This window comes from Gopherus flavomarginatus, chromosome 7 (genome assembly GCF_025201925.1).
Source record: "Gopherus flavomarginatus isolate rGopFla2 chromosome 7, rGopFla2.mat.asm, whole genome shotgun sequence".
NCBI lineage: Eukaryota > Metazoa > Chordata > Testudines > Testudinidae > Gopherus > Gopherus flavomarginatus.
The window spans coordinates 62,496,562-62,516,326 of NC_066623.1; the positions used below are offsets into that span (position 1 = coordinate 62,496,562).

Here is a 19,765-nt window from a genome sequence, read left to right on the forward strand (position 1 = left end):
TAAGAAGCAGGATTGAAGACAAGACGGAGATGAGGCATCAGCCTTTTATAGTCTTTTCCAGGTGTAAGAACCTCTTTGTCCTTACTGTGGAAAATTACAGCAAAATGGAGTCTGGAGTCACATGGGCAAGTTCCTGCATACTTTGCTGAGTTACAAGGCGTATCTACATTTTCTCAATGTGTCAGTTGTATAGCTGATGGTCCTTAATGGGCCATCAAGCAGGCTAGGCAGAGCTAACACCAACTTGTCTGGGGTGTCTCCCAGAAGCATAGCATAAGTTTTGAAGTACAGAGAGTATTGAGCCAATATTCATAACTTCAACTGCAAAATGACACCTGCATACAGTTAGTATAATCATAACCAGCAACCCATAACCTGGTCTTAGACACCTTAAATGACCCCCTTTACATAAGATTTGGTGCCACTACAGGACCTTGGTTGCAACCATATTCTGTATGGTCCCAGATTATATCAATAATGCCACAGGAAGGGAGGAGAAAGAATGCAGAAAATATATGGGGTTAGGTAGAGCATACCGTGAACAGAAAGTGTGTATATGGAGGGATGGCAAACAGACATTGTTTGGGATGGGATTTCAGTGTGTATTTAGATGATTTGCTGAATTAAGGGCCTTTGCCATTAAATTGGGAGAGAGGGTTGCCTTTGGGGGGGTTTGATGGCACAGCTCTTTTTCCACCCTGGATAGTAGGCTCAGTCCTCAGGCATGAAATTAGTCTGTTTAGTGGAAAGAGGACAGAGAGTTTTGAATTCAGAATATTGGCATAGTACTTGTAGATCAGAAAAGTGTCAGTTAAAGTATCACTAACATTTTCAAGATATGGATGAAATTATATAGTTCATATTTTGGTTATAAATTATGAACAGTCAAGTGTTAGAAGGAGGCTGGCCAATGCACAGCGTTTGCGTTTTGAACTGTAATGGGATTTGCAATCTCATTTTGCATTTATATCGGCCCTACCTTCATAGATAAACTTTCACATGATGTATGTGAAATAATCAGGTCTGCAGCTATTAATATAAATAGCTGAGAGATACTGGATTAAAAAACACATAATCCACTAAGTGACCTTGAATTATAACCTTAGAAATAAAAGTAATAGTGGGTGTGTCTACACAGCAATTAAACACCATAACTGGTCCGAGTCACGAACATCTACGCTGCAATTTTACAAATCGCTTAATCCATGCAGCCTGAGCCCAATGAGCCCGAGTCAGCTGATACAGGCCACCTTCCAGTTTGTTTGCTGTGTAGACATACCCAGAATGTCTGTCCCCCACATTTGGATACTCACATAGGCATTTAAGTACATATGAGCATTCGTGTGTTTGTATGCAGAGTTGTACTGGTTTAACTAAAGGTGTGATTTTTACATCAATTGAGTGCAGCTTTGTGTGTAGACACTCTTTTATATTGGTTTAAACTTTTTTTTTTTGATTAGTTTAGCTTGAAGAGTACCCACACAGCTATTGGTATTGGTATTTTAAAAAGATTTAAGTTTAAATCTGTACAATTTCTGTGTGTATAGAAATCCTAAACATGGGATTTAGACATTCCCTGAACATGCTCTCATTTTGAACATGGACTCCCTACAACTGTATAATATATGTATTTATTAGCCTATAAAAGATCATAGGGATAAGCATTTTTTCGTTGGTATGGTGTAAAGTCCTGTTCTGGTATTTTTTTTTTGTTTTGTTTTGTTTTTGTGTCAAATTTACCAGGCACATGGACTGCTGGAATACTCTCTTTATGAGTGCTCTACTTTTGTAGAGATCATTTAGTGCAGTATGGCCAACCTGAGCCTGAGAAGGAGCCAGAATTTACCAATGTACATTGCCAAAGAGCCACAGTAATATGGCAGCAGCCCCCCATCAGCTTCCAGTGCCTCCCACCCACCAGCAGCTCCGTCGATCAGTGCCTCCTACTCTCTTCCTCCCTGCACCTCCCGATCAGCTGTTCTGTGGTGTGCAGGAGGCTCTGTGGGGGGAGGAGTGAGGGCATGGCAGGCTCGGGAGGGGGCAGGAAGGGATGAAGTGGGGGCAAGGCCTGTGGCAGAGCCGGGGGTTGAGCAGTGAGCACCCCCTCTTTTTCCGGTACATTGGAAAGTTGGCGCCTGTTGCTCCAGCCCTTGATTTGGTGCCTATACAAGGAGCTGCATATTAACTTCTGAAGAGCCGCATGTGGCTCCGGAGCCACAGGTTGGCCACCGCTAATTTAGTGCAATAAACAGTTAAACAGGCAAAGTATTAATGTCATTTACTTTCATCTTTTGCATACAGGGACATAAGATCTTAATTGACTTTTCTTTTTGTCTGACCCGGTGTTCAACACTTGCATGTATCAGTTCCCAAGCACTAATAAGCTTTCTAAGAAAATTAGCTTGATGGACAGATCGTGAAAAGTAGCAAGAGAAGCAAATGTCTCTGATTTCTCATATGTGCTTCAGGGGGGGAAAAAAAAACGTGTGTGTATTCTTTGAGATGGTGTTTTTCCTGCACTTCTCTCCCCGAAATACCATCGTGATATTTCCCTGATTGCCAAAAAGTGCAACCTTCTTAATGATGGCTTTCTGTCAATATGCTAAGAAATATTTTTCTTCTCTTTTATATCTGCAGGTAGAAGTGTCTTGACAACCAAGCAAGAAGGTGGATTAATTTTAAAACAATGCTTAAGCATCTGTAGAGATGATTTGTGGTTCAGTCCAGCTGGAGCTGACTGAATGAAGCTATGGGCTGTGCATCAGCCAAGCATGTTTCTACTGTTCAAAATGAAGAGGAAGTTCAGAAGGGGAAGAACTACCAGAATGGAGATGTATTTGGTGGTGAGTTTTTTGTGGGATCTTACCTTTCTTACACATCATTAATGTTTTTGAAATTCTAATTGGGAGTCTCACCCTTCTTATGAACTAAGAATGAAAAAGAAAGTTGAAATGAATCATGACAATACTGGTAGAGTTATCATTATCTAAGGGATAGTATCGGAAGAGTGTTGAAATTATGTTGTTGTTGTTCGGATCAGATGTGAAATCAGAGAGCTTATTGGAGATCTATGGAACATTCTGCTTCCAGTGATCTGAGGTATGGTATCTTCAGCTCCACACAATGTAGGGAAATTTAAGAGCAACCATTCACTTCAAATTCCCAAGTTATACATTTTATATTTCTATCAGGTGCCAAATGTAAAATTTGCTTTAAAACCCCTACTAAGTAAGCAAAATAAATCCCCCAATCCCCTCCATCCCTCTATAACAGGAGAAAAGTGTCAAACCCTGTCTTCTAATTTTACAGTACTTTCATATTCTGCTCTCTAGAAATGGGAAGTTATCAATAATATTAAAATAGCCTGTGAAGATTGGGGTGGTAGAGGAAGATTTTGAACATGGCATGGTAACACAAAGCTAATCTGTGTAGTTAGAAAGAAGACTGTTTTGAAATCAGAGTTTTGCCATGGTACTTAAATACTAATTATGGTAACGTTAACATTGTGATTTTTTTTGTCAGACTCTATTAGCATATATTTAACTATTTTTGTAATTGATGAGGAGTAGATTATGAAATGTGTTAAGAATGATTATAAAAAAATGTACACAATGTGAGGTTTCCAGGCCTGTCCAGATGTTATAAGGAAACTATTTTCTACTAAGAAGGTGATTTGGTATTGCTTATAAACTCCTTGGATTCAATATTCTTAAAATAGTTGCACTGCTATTTAGAATGCCAAGCTTCTCTTCTGTGGTGGTTGTTATAGCAATTATTTGTGCAGAATTAAGAATGCCATGCTGCAGTAGCAAAGCTATCACTGCTATTGAAGTAAGTAAGGAGGAGGAGCTTCACTTCAACCTGTCTGTTGAGGGTATGTTTATTCCCAGCAGCAGACACAAAGTAAAACTACCTCAAATTATATCTGTAATCTGAATTGAGGGTCTTAAAAAAATGTGAACCTCTATGATGAGGGTGTTTTGTTTTGGTTTTTTTTGTTCATGCTTTCCTTTACTATCTTGTAAGATGATACATTTGGAATTCTGATTTCAGTATTTGAACTTTTATGTAATACAGACTTTATGGATATTAAGAGCAAAATATCCTCTTTTGTTATGAAAGGAATGTTAAGACAGATGTTAACTGATATTTAAGCAGTAAGACTAGTCAGACAATGCATTTCTGGAAGATTTTTTTCATTGCATGCCTTTAGTACACGGTAACACAAGGTCATATACCATAACTTCAGTCACATGAGAACCTAAATTATGTTTAAAAGGTAAGAGGAATTTCAGGACACAAGGGATTGTAATAGGATGTAGAATCTTGCCACTTTATGTTAAGTATCAGAGGGGTAGCCGTGTTAGTCTGGATCTGTAAAAGCAGCAAAGAGTCTTGTGGCACCTTGTAGACTAACAGACGTTTTGGAGCATGAGCTTTCGTGGGTGAATACCCACTTCGTCAGATGCATGTAGTCACTTTATGTTGACACTTTGCCACTCTGGGATAGATATGAAACTACTGAAGATTATCACCATCAGAGGTTCAGGGGACTGTTTCAAATTTATTTCCCTTTCCATCTTCCTATAAAGAGTTTCCCATACCATCTTTGTTGTCAGTCTAGGCAGGCAGTCTATGATTTGGGGCCCCAATCCAGCAATCCATCCCTTCTCTCCAAAGCTCCTTCAAATACGTACTTAGGTCCCATTTAATTCAGTGGCACTTCAGCACATGCATAAATGCTTTGCTGGCTTGGGGCTGGAATGCACCTGTAGATGAAGCTATCCTCTTATTTTTAGAAGTTGGCCCTCCAGATTAGGTTTGAGACATTTTGGAATGGCAGTATGGGGAGGGAGCCTTGCCTTTTTGCTGTCCTTGTTGCATCTGTTCTGTGGGTCAACGGAACACATTGGTCTCCGGGTTTGGCAATGTGCTGCACTTCCGTGCGCATGGCATGTAAAATATGTCCTACACAATTTTTAATATAAAAAAGAGAGGGAGAAGTTTATACCTGAGCATAGGGTTTGTGCAACCTCATCATCAACCAGTCAGAATTCCCTAGATTTCTAAGTCTGTTTCATAATAGACTGAATGTCTTGCTTCACTCCTCTTTTCATGTTTTAAATTATACTGGGCAGTTGCATTGTGTAAGATGAATTGGATCTGACATTGCAAGGTTTTTTAAATTTCCTATTAAACATTTATGTTGTTAATCCAAAACAAAATTCCATCTGACACATCTGTAGAGTTATTCTTTCAGTAAAAGCAAAAAAAAAAAATACGTAAGCACAGTATCAGAGAGCTGTCAGAACCAATCCACTACAAACATAGAGATTAGCAATGCTAGATTTTATTGTAGGATGTCACTTAGGGCAATGAATCTTAAATGTAGCTTCAAGGGATGTTGGTGGTCCATGGTGTCGCAGCCACCACTGATTGCTAACGGTGCTTCATAGCACTCAAGAGAGCCGCAGCATTGCCAGTGCTCAGCCTCTCCCTCCTTCTGCCAGCAGCCGAAAAACTGCTGCATGTTCCCCTGTCAACAGCTGGGAGCCATAAAAGCAGCAGTACATCTGATCCAGCCAATAGCTATGAGCAGGGCATTTCTGCAGACCATTGGGAGCTAAGCTTATCTTCAGGATGAGCTAGGCAAAGTAAGACCAGGTTTGGATGGAGGAGAGAAACTGGGGAGCATGCATCTGAACTGGAACGAGACTCTGAGCCCTGGTCTACACTATGAGTTTAGGTCAAATTTAGCAGCATTAGATCGATTTAACCCTGCATCCGTCCACACGACAAAGCCATTATTTTCGACTTAAAGGGCGATTAAAATCTATTTCTGTACGAGAGGATTAGTGCTGAAATCGACCTTGCTGGGTCGAATTTGGGATAGTGTGGAGAGCGCTCTCAGCTCAAATGCACTGGCCAGGTAGATAGGAAAAGGCCCATGAACTTTTGAATCTCATTTCCTGTTTGCCCAGTGTGGCGATCTGCAGGTGAGTGCAGATCTCATCAGCAGAGGTGACCATGATGAAGTCCCAGAATCGCAAAAGAGACCGAATGAAAGGTACGAGATCTGATCGCTGTGTGGGGAGATGAATCTGTGCTATCAGAACTCCATTCAAAAAGACGAATTGCCCAAACATTTGAAAAAATCTCGAAGGGCATGAAGGACAGAGGCTATAACAGGGATCTGCAGCAGTGCCGTGTGAAACTTAAGGAGCTGAGGCAAGCCTACCAAAAAACCAGAGACACAAATGGCTGCTCCGGGTCAGAGCCCCAGACATGTCGCTTCTATGATGAGCTACATGCCATTCTTGGTAGTGCCGCCACCACTACCCCACCGCTGTGCTTCGACTCCGTCAGTGGAGTAGTACGCAACAGGGCTGCGGGTTTTGGGGACAAGGAAGATGAGGACGAGGAAGTTGAAGACAGTTCACAGCAAGGAAACGGAGAAACCGTTTTCTCCAACAACCAGGAACTGTTTCTTACCCTGGACCTGGAGTCAGTACCTCCTGAACCCAACCAAGGCAGACTTCTGGACCCTGAAGGCAGAGAAGGGACCTCTGGTGAGTGTACCTTTTGTAAATATTATACATGGTTTAAAAGCAATCGTGTTTAATGATTAATTTGCCCTGGCATTTGCGGCCAGTATAGCTACTGGAAAAGTCTGTTAAAGTGTCTGGGGATGGAGCTGGAATCCTCCAGGGACATCTCCATAAAGCTCTCTTGAATCTACTCCCAAAGCCTTTGCAAAAGGTTTCTGGGGAGGGCAGCCTTATTCGATCCTCCATGGTAGGACACTTTACCATGCCAGGCTAGTAGCACGTAGTCTGGAATCATTGGTTGAAATAGGGTGGTTTTATTAAGGGGACATTCAGAGGTGCCTGTTCTTGCTCGGCTGTTTGCCTGTGGCTTAACAGAAATGTTCCACACTGTTAGGCAAGCGGTGGGGGGAGGGGTGAAGTGATCATCCCAGAGAATTGGGTGGGTGGGTGGGGTTGGGAGGAGTTAGTTGGGTTTGTGCTGCACAATAACCCGAAAACTGCATCCCCTCCTCCTTTTAAATGGCCAACCCATTTTAAATGGCCAACCCAACGGCTGCTTGGTACGGGAAATGAGGGTGCTGCTGTTTGAAACCATTCCCATTGTTATGAAGGTTAAAGAAACCAGGCCTGTGTCTTACCATGGCTGCCTACAAGCCAAATTCTGTTGCCCGGCCCTGCGTGAAAGATCTCTCACACCAAACCGGCATACCCTCAATAAGAGGCAAAATGCGACCTTGTACCGAAAGCACATGTGCTATGTAATGTTAACAGCAAGGTTTACCATGAAAGATTCTACCCATTGTTGTCTAAAATGTGTCTTTTTAACTACCACTCTCCCCTTTTTTCCCTCCACCAGCTGCAAATGTTTCAACACTCACACTATCTTCTCCTTCTCAGAGGCTAGCGAAGATTAGAAGGCGAAAAAAATGCACTCGCGATGAAATGTTCTCTGAGCTCATGCAGTCCTCCCACACTGAAAGAGCCCAGCAGAATGCGTGGAGGCAAACAATGTCAGAGTCCAGGAAAGCACAATATGAATGCGAGGACAGGTGGCGGGCTGAAGATAATAAGTGGCAGGCTGAAGACTGTCGATAGGTGCCGTCAGCTTGGTGACAGAAGGCAAGAGGCAATGCTGAGACTACTGGAGGAACAAACTGATATGCTCCAGCGTATGGTTGAGGTTCAGGAAAGGCAGCTTGAGCACAGACTGCCGCTACAGCCCCTGTGTAACCAACTGCCCTCCTCCCAAGTTCCATAGCCTCCTCACCCAGACACCCAAGAACGCGGTGGGGGGGCCTTCCGGTCACCCAACCACTCCTCCCTAGAGGACTGCCCAAGCTACAGAAAGCTTGCATCAATGTTTTAAAGTGCAGTGTGGGTTGTCCTTCCCTCCTCCCCCACCCTTCCTGGGCTGCCTTGGCAGTTATCCCCCTATTTGTGTGATGAATTAATAAAGAATGCACGAATGTGAAGCAACAATGACTTTATTGCTTCTGCAAGTGGTGATTGAAGTGGGGAGGGGAGGATGGCTAGCTTACAGGGAAGTAGAGTGAACCAAGGGGGCGGGGATCATCAAGGAGAAACAAACAGAACTTTCACACCGTAGCCCCCTGACCAGTCATGAAACTGGTTTTCAAAGCTGTTCTGATGCGCACCGCGCCCTCCTGTACTCTGCTAACCGCCCTGGTCTCTGGCTGTGCGTAATCAGCTGCCAGGCAATTTGCCTCAACCTCCCACCCCGCCATAAACGTCTCCCCCTTACTCACATATATTGTGGAGTGCACAGCAAGTGGTAATAACAATGGGAATATTGGTTTAGCTGAGGACTAGCCAAGTCAGTAAACTGTGCCAGCGCACTTTTAAACTTCTAAATGTACATTCTTCCACCATTCTGCACTTGTTCAGCCTATAGTTGAACAGCTCCTGACTACTGTTCAGGCTGCCTGTGTATGGCTTCATGAGCCATGGCATTAAGGGGTAGGGTGGGTCCCCAAGGATTACTATAGGCATTTCAACATCCCCAATGGTTATTTTCTGGTCTGGGAAGAAAATCCCTTCCCGAAGCTTTTGAAACAGACCAGAGTTCCTGAAAATGTGAGCGTCATGTACCTTTCCCAGCCATCCCACGTTGATATTGGTGAAACGTCCCTTGTGATCCACCAGTGCTTGCAGCATCATTGAAAAGTACCCTTTTCGGTTTATATACTCGCTGGCTTGGTGCTCCGGTGCCAAGATAGGGATATGGGTTCCGTCTATTGCCCCACCATAGTTAGGGAATCCCATTGCAACAAAGCCATCCACTATGACCTGCACATTTCCCAGAGTCACTACCCTTGATATCACCAGCTCTTTGATTGTGTTGGCTACTTGGATCACAGCAACCCCCACAGAATAGCAGGAAGGAAGGCTGATGCTATGGTGGCAGCATTGATTCTATACAAAGAGAAACCACAGAGATGCAAATGTATTTTTAATTAGTGTTGCCCAAATCTGTAGTCATATCGGAGACTAATCTGTTACAAAAAGATGTATTCAAAAACAGACAGTGGGCCTTGTAGTTGCAAGAAGTCCACATCTACCTTGTTTAATTCTAACTGTGTTAATCAGGTCATATAGAAAAATGTTCTGGCCAGATTTATGAAAGGCCAGGATACTTTTATGACGGCTAATAGCATTTGTAGCTATGCAAAATAAATTAAGGTAATCAAATCTATTTGGGGGGAGATTTGGTTATGTACAACATTGCACAGTTGCCTCTAAGTGCGTTGTTGTTTCACTTTCTTCCAAAGCATCAGGTTTTGCTATTGCCAAAGCTGAGGTGTGAAACTGAATAGACCAACTGTCAGATCTGGTTTAATGAATCCTATAGTATGTGTTTTTGAGCAAGAATTCCCATCTGCTCTATACATACATCATAAATTACAGGGTGAGATGAAGAATAATAAAAATTGCACCCTTGAATTAGTTAAAGACAGCTTTTTCCTGCACAGCTTTTGTCTATTAAAGTTCAAATTACTTCTTGAAGCCAGAATTTTGTGTTTGTGCTTACACACATCACTAATGCAAATTTAGGGAAATGCTATATTTTTTGCTGCTGGGATGTCTGAGGAATATTCTCTGGGGGGAGAGGATTTTGAATTTCATTCTGCTGGATATTCCTACAAGTTATTCTAGGATACACTTACCTACCTCGCAGAGGGGTTCTGAGGATTAGATTGTCAGCACTGGCACAGTGCCTTGAAGATGTAAAAAGCTATATATAAGCTCTAAATACAAAGTTCCCTAGGTTTAAAAAGTTTGCTTGCTCAGATCCCTCAGTCATATTCCTTCCTTTTAGGTGCCTTTGGTTTTTTTATTATTATTTGTATGTTGTATTCCTTCCTCGGACAGATGAAAGAAGGAGAAATTTGAGAAATCTGTCCCGGATAACAAGCTGTGCTTGATTTCCATTTCAGCTTCTCTGATAGATGCTCCTGAGAGAACTTGAACGGTCATGTTAGGTGGTGATGAGGAAGACGGGCCTAACTCATTGTTAGTGCTATTCTTCTCTTGGTGTTGAGTCTAATTTGAATGCACGGGATGTGCAATATTTTGCCCCCTCATTGCTCAGCTGGACTCTGGAAAGCAGGTGACTTCCCCCTAAGACTTTCTTCGTAGAGTAGAGTCCTCTGACTGAGGCCCAGTAGTAAGTGCCTTCAATGTTCAGAGCTTGTAGGGTACAATCAGTATGACTGTTTTTACAAAAAATTGTGATGCTGAGCAACCAAGGAGAGGCAGTACAATCTTTCACTTGGCTGTAGCCTGCTCAGCTTTACTTAACTCAACCTGCTTGGTTTAGCCTTAGAGAATTTTTAGAGGGGTTTTGAGCCTTGTCAGCATTGGAGTAATTTGGTGATGCAAACCCATCCCACACTCACAATGCAATGTCTGTCCACAAATGAAAATGCTGGCAACAGTGCATAACATTTTCACTGCTGTTCTGGTTGCTCTTGCTCTGACCTCTGTACTGAGAATTTTTAGCAATTCTACTTTTGGTCTAGCACTAGTACAGCCCCGCCAATTACAACCAGGGAAACACTAGAATAAACTGGGCAAAGCTGTTATCCCCACTATGCCATCTAATCCATAATGCTTTGGAAAAAGGTATGTGCCAGTCTAGACTGGTACCTTAACTATTGCTAGCATTAAGCACTTTGAGATCTGCAGATGGAAAACATTATATCAGAGCTAAGGCCTGGTCTACACTATGCTTTTAAACTGATTTTAGCACTATTAAACCGATTTAACGCTGCACCCGTCCACACGAGGCCCTTTATATCGATATAAAGGGCTCTTTAAACTGGTTTCTGTACTCCTCCCTGACAAGAGGAGTAGCGCTGAAATCGGTATTACCATATTGGATTAGAGTTAGTGTGGCCACAAATCGACGGTATTGGCCTCCGGGCTGTATCCCACAGTGCACCATTGTGACTGCTCTGGACAGCAATCCGAACTCGGATGCACTGGCCAGATAAACAGGAAAAGCCCCGCGAACTTTTGAATTTCATTTCCTGTTTGCCCAGCGTGGAGCTCTGATCAGCATGGGTGGCGATGCATTCCCAAATCCAAAAAGAGCTCCAGCGTGGGCCGTACGGGAGATACTGGACCTGATCGCTGTATGGGGAGACAAATCTGTTATATCACTGCTCCGTTACAGAAGACGAAATGACAAAGCATTTGAAAAAATCTCCAGGCTATGATAGACAGAGGCCACAGCACAGTGCTGTGTGACAAGCGTAATGGAAAGCCAAAGAATCAAATGGACGCTCATGGAGGGTCAAACACATGGTCCGGGGTGTTTCGGGGTATATGTCATCAATTTACACCCCCCCCACCGTGAAAGAAAAGGGTAAAAAATCGTTTCTTGACTTTTTTATATGTCATCCTATGTCTACTGCATGCTGCTGGTAGACGCGGTGCTGCGGCAATGAATAGCAGCATCCTCTCCCCTCCCCGGTGGCAGACGGTACAATATGACTGCTATCCATCATCATCATCAGCAGCTTACGAGTGCTCCTGGCTGGCCTCAGGTGAGGTTGGCTGGGGGGCGCCTGGATAAAAATAGGAATGACTTCCAGTCATTCCCAGTAGGTGGTACAGAACGGCTGGTAATAGTCCTCATCATAGCAACCGGAGGCTGAGTTCCATCAGCCCCCCCCATGTCTAAAGAAAAGATTCTGTACTGCCTGGACTATCATAGCAGCGGGATGCTGGGCTCCTCTTCCCCCCCCCCACAGTTTCATGTCCTGCCTGGACTATCATAGCAGCTGGAGGCTGCCTCCTCTTCATTTTATCTCACTAAAAAGTCAGTGTTTCTTATTCCTGCATTCTTTATTACTTCATCACACAAATGAGGGGACCTTGCAACAGTAACCCAGGAGGGTTGGGGGAGGAGGGAAGCAACGGTTGGGGTTGTTGCAGGGGCACCCCCTAGAATGGCATGCAGCTCATCATTTCTGCGGGATCTGACATGGAGTGGCTGTGCTCTCTGGTACACTGGTTCTCTAGTACACTTGCCCCATATTCTAGGCAGAACTGGCTCTATTTTTAGATACAACATAAAGGAGGGAATGACCCGGGGAGATCATTCCCATTTTTGTCTTTGCGCCCCTAGCCGACCTCAGCACAGGTCAGCCAAGAGCACCCATTACAGTAGCAGATGGTACAGAACGACTGATAACCGTCATCTCATCGCCAATTTACAATGGCACAGCAGACGGTACAGAACAACTGGTAACAGTCTCTGCTACCTTGCAAAGGCAAATGAATGGTGCTGTGTAGCGCTGCAGTACCACCTCTGTCAGCGGCATCCAGTACACCTACGGTAACAGTGAAAAAAGGCAAAACAGGCTCCATGGTTGCCATGCTATGGCATCTGCCAGGGCAATCCAGGGAAAAAGGGCGCGAAATGATTGTCTGCCATTGCTTTCATGGAGGAAGGAATGAATGATGACATTTACCCAATTTCACCCGCGACACTGTTTTTGCACCATCATGCATTGGGATCTCAACCCAGAATTCCAATGGGCGGGAGCGACTGTGGGAACTATGGGATAGCTACGGGATAGCTACCCCCAGAGCAACGCTCCAGAAATCGACGCTAGCCTCGGTACATGGACGCACACCACCGAATTATTGTGCTTTGTGTTGCCGCGTGCATTCGACTTTATACAATCTGTTTTACAAAACCGGTTTATGTAAAATCAGAATAATCCTGTAGTGTAGATGTACCCTAAGTGTTCTTGTTGTTGTAACTAAAACTGGGTAGGTATCAGTGGTTGGAGTGCTAATGTAAACAGGTGTCATTGGTTGCTAGTGTGCTAACTAAACTTGCTCAGAGCAGGTTTAGATAAAAGTGGTGGTTTAAAACCACCTGGATGCTCCTCACTAACTCTATTATCAGTGGTAATTAGGGCTATTGATTATTAATCATAGTTAACTCACACGATTAACTCAAAAAATTAACTGCGATTAATTGCAGTTTTAATCGCACTGTTAAACAACAAAATACCAATTGAAATTTATTAAATATTTTGGATGTTTTTCTACGTTTTCAAATATATTGATTTAAATTACAACACAGAATACAAAGTGTATAATGCTCACTTTACATTATTTTTATTACAAATATTTGCACTGTAAAAATGATAAACTAAAGAAATAATTTTTCAATTTACCTTATACAAGTACTATAATGCAATCTCTTTATCGTGAAAATGCAACTTACGAATGTAGATTTTTTTTGTTATATAACTGAACTCAAAAACAAAATAATGTAAAACTTTAGAGCCTACAAGTCCACTCAAGCCTACTTCTTGTTCAGCCAATGGCTAAGACAAACAAGTTTGTTTACATTTATGGGAGATACTGCTCCTGACTTCTTATTTACATTGTCATCTGATAGTGAGAACAGGAGTCACATGGCACTTCTGTAGCTGACATTGTAAGATATTTACGTGCCAGATGTGCTAAACATTTGTATGCCCGTTTGTGCTTGAGCCACCATTCCAGAAGACATGCTTCCATGCTGAAGATGCTTGTTAAAAAAATAATGCATTAATTTTTAACTGAACACCTTGGGGGAGAATAGTATGTCTCCTGCTCTGTTTTACCCGCATTCTGACCCAGCACATGTTCTTCATTTTAAGAAGACTTTCACTTCAGATTTGACAAAAGGCAAGGAAGGTACCAATGTGAGATTTCTAAAGATAGCTACAGCACTCGACCCAAGGTTTAGGAATCTGAAGTGCCTTCCAAAATCTGAGAGAGATGAGGTGTGGAGCATGATTTCAAAAGTCTTAAAAGAGCAGCACTCTGATGCGTAAACTAGAGATCCCGAGCCACCAAAAAAGAAAACCAACCTTCTGCTGAGTGATAAAAATCAATGATTTGAAAAAAATGGATTTTTTAAATTAAATCAGATTTTTTGATAAAATGTGTTTTTCAAGGGAAAAACCTATTTAAAGATAGTTTTAATTAAGATACATTTTAGCTCATTATATTCTCATCATGGAATAGGGATTATAAATACTAATTCTGTAGTATGAGAATATATTAATGGAATATTTAAGAAAAGGTTTGTAAATGAGTTTCAATAGTTCATGGATTAGGGACCCAATTTTATGGAGTTCCAGTGACTTCTGTATAGATTATTTAGGTTAATCTTTCTATCTAACCAATGGGACTTAGTGCTCAGTCTAGAAGATATCATCAGAGATGCTCAGTTTTGCAGTTCTCAAACTGTGGATTTGTGTGTCCAGAGATAACATGCTTGTTAACGGAAGTCTGGAGATAAATGTGAGAAGGGAGGGACAGGCAACAGAAACAAAAGTGAAACTGTTTGAGCAACATATACCAGAAGTCTTTAGGTCTTTCTGAGTGTAGCCTTCATTGATTTGAGATCTACTGTACCTTCTCTCACTAGAAGGGAGAACCTATAATGGCAGCAGGCTGTAAAAGAGACCCAGTTTGGGAATATTTTAATGAAGTTCCTATACCTGTAGATAAGACAGGCATGCATGCAAAATGCAAACAGTGCAGCAAAGAAAAACTTGAATGCTTAACTAAATTCAAAAATTCATATGCTTGTTTTGTTAAAATATTATGTTTGCTGTTGAAGAAAAAAGTCCAGAATACATAATATTGTTTTAGTTAAATAAAATAATGTAAATGTCTGTCTGGTGATGTTCTCCTAATACAGCATGGCAAGAAAATCCTCCAAATATTAATGATTATCCTGTTGAATTGGAGATAGTTCATTCCCAATGACTTCATAAATATCTGCTTCAATTACCTTTGGTAAATGAAATAACTAAACAATCATTCATTTTCTGATATAGCTGTAAAACTAATCTAAAAAGTTTTCAAAATAAATCACTTAAAAAATGTATAGTGTGTACTGAGATAGACCTAGGCCAGTTGGAGACAGCAGAGTAGTAGAGGGGAGATATACTGGCCACTGGATAAGCAGTTTTCTGTTCCTTGAGTGACCAGAGCAGGGGCTGCTCCAGGCTAATGAGAACACTCTACTCCAATTAACCTGCTAAGAGTCAGGTGAGGCTGTTAAGCACCTGATGCTATAAAAGCACTCACTCCAGTCAGGCCAGAGGAGAGGAAATGTGTGCGAGGAACTGGGAGCAAGAGGCATGTAAAAAGCTGAGAGTGAGTAGGCATACTGCTGGAGAACTGAGAAGTATAAGTGTTATCAGACATCAGGATCCGGTGGTGAGGACAAAGAAAGTGTTGGGAGGAAGCCATGGGGAAGTAGCCCAGGGATTTGTAGCTGTCACGCAGCTGTTCCAGGAGGCACTCTAGACAGCTGCAGTCCACAGGGCCCTGTGCTGGAACCCAGAGTAGAGGGCGGGCCTGGATTCCCCCCCAAACCTCCCAACTCTATCAAACACAGGAGAAATTGACCTGGACTGTGGCTTCTACCAGAGGGGAAGGTCTCTAGGCTGTTTTCTGACCCACATGGTGAATTTCTGAGACTAGCAAATCCACCAATAAGCGCAGGACCCACCAAGGTAAAGGAGGAACTTTGTCACAGTACCTTCTAAAAATGAAACCTAATTCTATCTCTGAGTTGTGAAGAATGTGTTAAGGTTACAACAGCCAGGAAGAATGTACTTTTATGTAGAAATCCATGATTAAATTGAGTCTTCCCTGACTAGTGATTTAAATCAATTTAAATCAAATCCACCCAGCATCTGACTCAGGCAATGAAAGTGAACATGCATCAGTCTGCACTGCTTTGGATCATATCAAGCAGAACCTGTCATCAGCATGGACATGTGTCCTCCGGAATGGTGGTTGAAGATGAAGGGACATTTGAATCTTTAGCGCATCTGGCATGTAAGTATCCTGTGACGCCGGCTACAACAGTGCCATGCGAATGCCTGTTCTCACTTTCAGGTAACATTGTAAACAAGAAGCAGGCAGCATTATCTTCTGCAAATGTAAACAAACTTATTTGTCTGAATGACTGGCTCAACAGGAAGTAGGACTGAGTGGACTTTATGAGCTCTAAAGTTTTTACATTATTTTATTTTTGAATGTAGTTTTTTTTTGTACATAATTCTACATATGTAAGTTCAACTTTCATGATAAAGAGATTGGAATTGTAAGAAGTGAATTGAAAAATACGATTTCTTTTGCTTTTTACAGCACAAATCTTTGTAATAAAAATAAATATAAAGTGAGCATTGTACTCTGTTCTGTTTTGTAATTTAAATCAATATATTTGAAAATGTAGAAAACATCAAAAATATTTAAATGGTATTCTATTATTTAGCAGTACTATTAATCACAATTAATTTTTTTAATTGCTGTAACAAGGGCGAGGTGAGTGAGGCACTTGCCTTGGGCGTGCAAAGCTGAGGGGCACAGAAAAAGATAAATTAAGTTAAATTCTTATTATTTTATGAAAAATTATAATCATAATATGCGCATTGCATCATGACAAATGTACAGTGTAAATGGAAAATAAATAGAATACATCATACAGTAATTATAAAGCATTGGTTTTGAAACTGGGGGTCGCGACCCAGTTATGTGGGGGGTAGCGAGCCCTTACCCCGGCACATGACTGCAAGTAGCGAGCCCCGACCCCTGCGCCAGGCTGTGAGCCCTGATTACGACTCATGGCTGCGAGCCCTGACCCTGACCTTTGTTCGGAGCTGCGGGCTATGAGCCCTGACTGCTGTGCCGGGCTGTGAGCTCCAACCTCGACAGGAACATGCGACTGCAAGCCCCAACCCTGAACCCCGCGCTGGCTGTGAGCCCCGACCCCCACAGTTCATGATGCACTATGATGCACACCTTATATGTATTAGTTGATTTTTGTATGCGGGATCTTATGATTTAAAATAAACAAACATTCTATTATCATTATTCTTATTTACATATTTTTCTTTTTTTTACGAAGTAACTACTATGAAATTGTATGGAGGGGGGAGGGCACAATTTTATATTCTTCCTCGGACGCAAAAATAGCTAGTTACAGTTCTGCTGCTTGAGAACCCTAGTGGTGGTAATAGTGGGAAATTTAAGGTGTGGTGGACATGCAATATAGGCACAGCGCAGGGCAATAAGGTTCCCGGCAGCAATTGATAGAGAAGAGCTGTAACAAGATTGAATTTAAAAAACACATCCACCCTGCCTGGTTACAATTAAAAATAGATGCTTGCTGCGGTTGAGGACTTCTCTGCCTAAAGCAGAGGCAGAGGAACTGCATGCCGATTTCTGGGTTGAAGGACTGGCAGATACCCAAATTTTGCTGGTCCCAGAACTATAAATGGAGAACTGCTTCAAGCTTTTGTTTTGGGATGAGTTTAAACCCACGGCGAAGGCTTAATTAATGCGTAAAGAGAAAGTAATAAAATTCAAACTGTTTACACTTAGGGCATCAGGAAAATAATTCTGTTCCCCTGGCATAACTTCTGTTGGCATGACTAGGTGTTTTCCTGTACTCTGTCCAATCAGGATGCAGGAATTTCCTTGTCAGGCCCCACCCCCTGCTGAGCTCTGTGCAGGCAAAGTCCCCAGTTTCCTCTTACCTCCCATGAGCAAACAGCTGCTACCTCAGCTGAGATGCCTTATTGCTCTTTAGGCTGGAGAAGCAGGCAAAGAAGCCATCCAGAAACAACAAGCTCTAGCCCTTTGTTGTGTACCTGTATGCATACAGTGCACCACATTCCCATCTGCGCAGATCCCCTTTTCACCCTCAGTAGGTGACTGTGGATTGATCAGGAGCAGAGGGAAATCAGACCTTTCTGAGGGAGCAGGAGGTCTCTTTTTTTAGGCTCCCTCCTCACCCTCAGCAGAAAGAAGAAGAAAAGGAAAACAGTTTCCAGGAATAAGATGTCTGGATGTTTTTGCATCTCATTCAGTGTAAATCAAGCCCCACTTCTAGGAGAGACACATCTACAGGCCATTGCCTGGATCATCCAGATTTACCCAGCTTTCCTCTGTCCCCCTTCATCACAATTTTCCAATAATTTCCCATGTTTACCTCATGGTAGATGGTCATTTCTCAAGATAATGTGGTTACTAGTTAGGCCCACCACCTTCTTGTGACATTTTAAAATGTTCCAGACATCATAAAATCATTGCAAGTTAAGATTCCTCTTAAGTGCCTTATTTTAAGCATCTTATCCTCCAGTGTATATCTGTAGACCATGTTCGGTACAAATCTGTTTGACTAAGCTGGCTTCTGGAAGGATCAAAGCACACGTGACTGAGTCCTAGACCTTACAAATATATAGGAAAGCAGGTTTCAACAGAACTTGAAGACAGGAGCTGTTTTTTTGTACTGACAGAGGGCTACGATACAGTGTGGCACACTCATCTTCTGGTAAAACTGTCAAGAGCTTTCCCCGCGTGGGTGGTGGACATTGTTGAAATTCTACTTCATGACAGTGGTTTTCGCATACATATGAGAAACAGAACAAGCTAATGGAGAAGACAGTTCAGCGGCTTGCCTGAGACTTTGTGCTTATGTCCACCCTGTTCAATCTGTACACAAATGACCTGCCACTAACTCAGTCATGCAAGTTTATCTATGTCAGGGCTCAGCAACCTTTCAGAAGCATTGTGCCGAGTCTTCATTTATTCACTCTAATTTAAGGTTTTGCATGCCAGTAATACATTTTAATGGTTTTAGAGGGTCTCCTTCTATAAGTCTATAATATATAACTAAACTATTGTTGTATGTAAAGTAAATAAGGTTCAAGAAGCTTCATTTAAAATAAAATTAAAATGCAGAGCCCCCTGGACTGGTGGTCAGGACCTGGCCAATGTGAGTGCCACTGAAAATCAGCTTACGTGTCACTTTTGGCACATGTGCCATAGATTGCCTACCCCTGATCTATGTAAATGACATCTGCTGTGGTACCCAGTCACGCTCTTTCACCAAATTGGAGAACATCTTGAATGCCAACCTGGCCAAGATGGCAGCCTGGTGTAGCGGTTGGTGCCTCCAACCAAGTATGACTAAGATAGTTTTGAGCGTCTTCCACTCCACAATACAAGTGCTAAATGTAAGTTAGGTGTCCTCCTCAATGGAAAATGAGTGAAACACAAGGCAACACTGGTCTACCTTGGTGTCACACTGGACCACTCTTTGACTTTCCATCACCTTTTAAAAAAGGCTGATACCAAAGTCAGGGCCAGGAATAATCTAACCAGCAAATTAGTCAGTTTGACATAGGGCACAAGTGCACAGACACCGCACACTGGATCTGGCACTGTTACTCTGCAGCAGAATACTGTGCCCCTGTGTGGTGTCATTCATCTCACACTAAATTGGTTGACGTCGAATTGAACTTGACTATTGTATCATCACAGCCACCCTGCACTCCACTCCTGCCCATGGCTACCAGTTCTGAGCGGCATAGCCTCTCCACACATTCATCGCAGAGAGTCTGCAGCCAGACTGGTGGAAAAGCTGTGTGCCAATCAAGATGTCCCACTGTACATGGACATTTTCAGTCACCCCAGAGGATGACTTACATCAAGGCATCCATTGTGGTTTCAACTGCCAGTTCAGAATCTGTCAGCAGCAAGCTTGTGGCGCAATGATTGGTTGGCTAAAGATGTTTGGGATGGTTTCCTCATCGCTGATCCGACCGTTCAACCTCTGGGATTTGACCTGCCATATCATCTTTGGGCTCCACTGAACA

The 19,765-nt window shown here is 42.5% G+C and overlaps 1 protein-coding gene across 4 annotated transcripts in view; it reads left to right on the plus strand.

Annotated features, from left to right (window-relative positions):
- Positions 1–19,765, plus strand: part of C7H1orf21 (chromosome 7 C1orf21 homolog) — a 213,804-nt gene that overhangs the window by 64,471 nt on the left and 129,568 nt on the right. For 2 of the 4 annotated variants that reach the window (XM_050961480.1, XM_050961481.1), the window contains exon 2: positions 2,638–2,843. In XM_050961480.1, coding sequence (XP_050817437.1) covers positions 2,750–2,843 — 94 coding nt within the window. In that variant the 5' untranslated portion in view covers positions 2,638–2,749. Of the gene's footprint in view, positions 1–2,637; positions 2,844–5,981; positions 6,570–7,404; positions 8,021–19,765 lie in introns of those variants that run through there. The other 2 variants (XM_050961477.1, XM_050961479.1) reach the window with 2 other exon arrangements.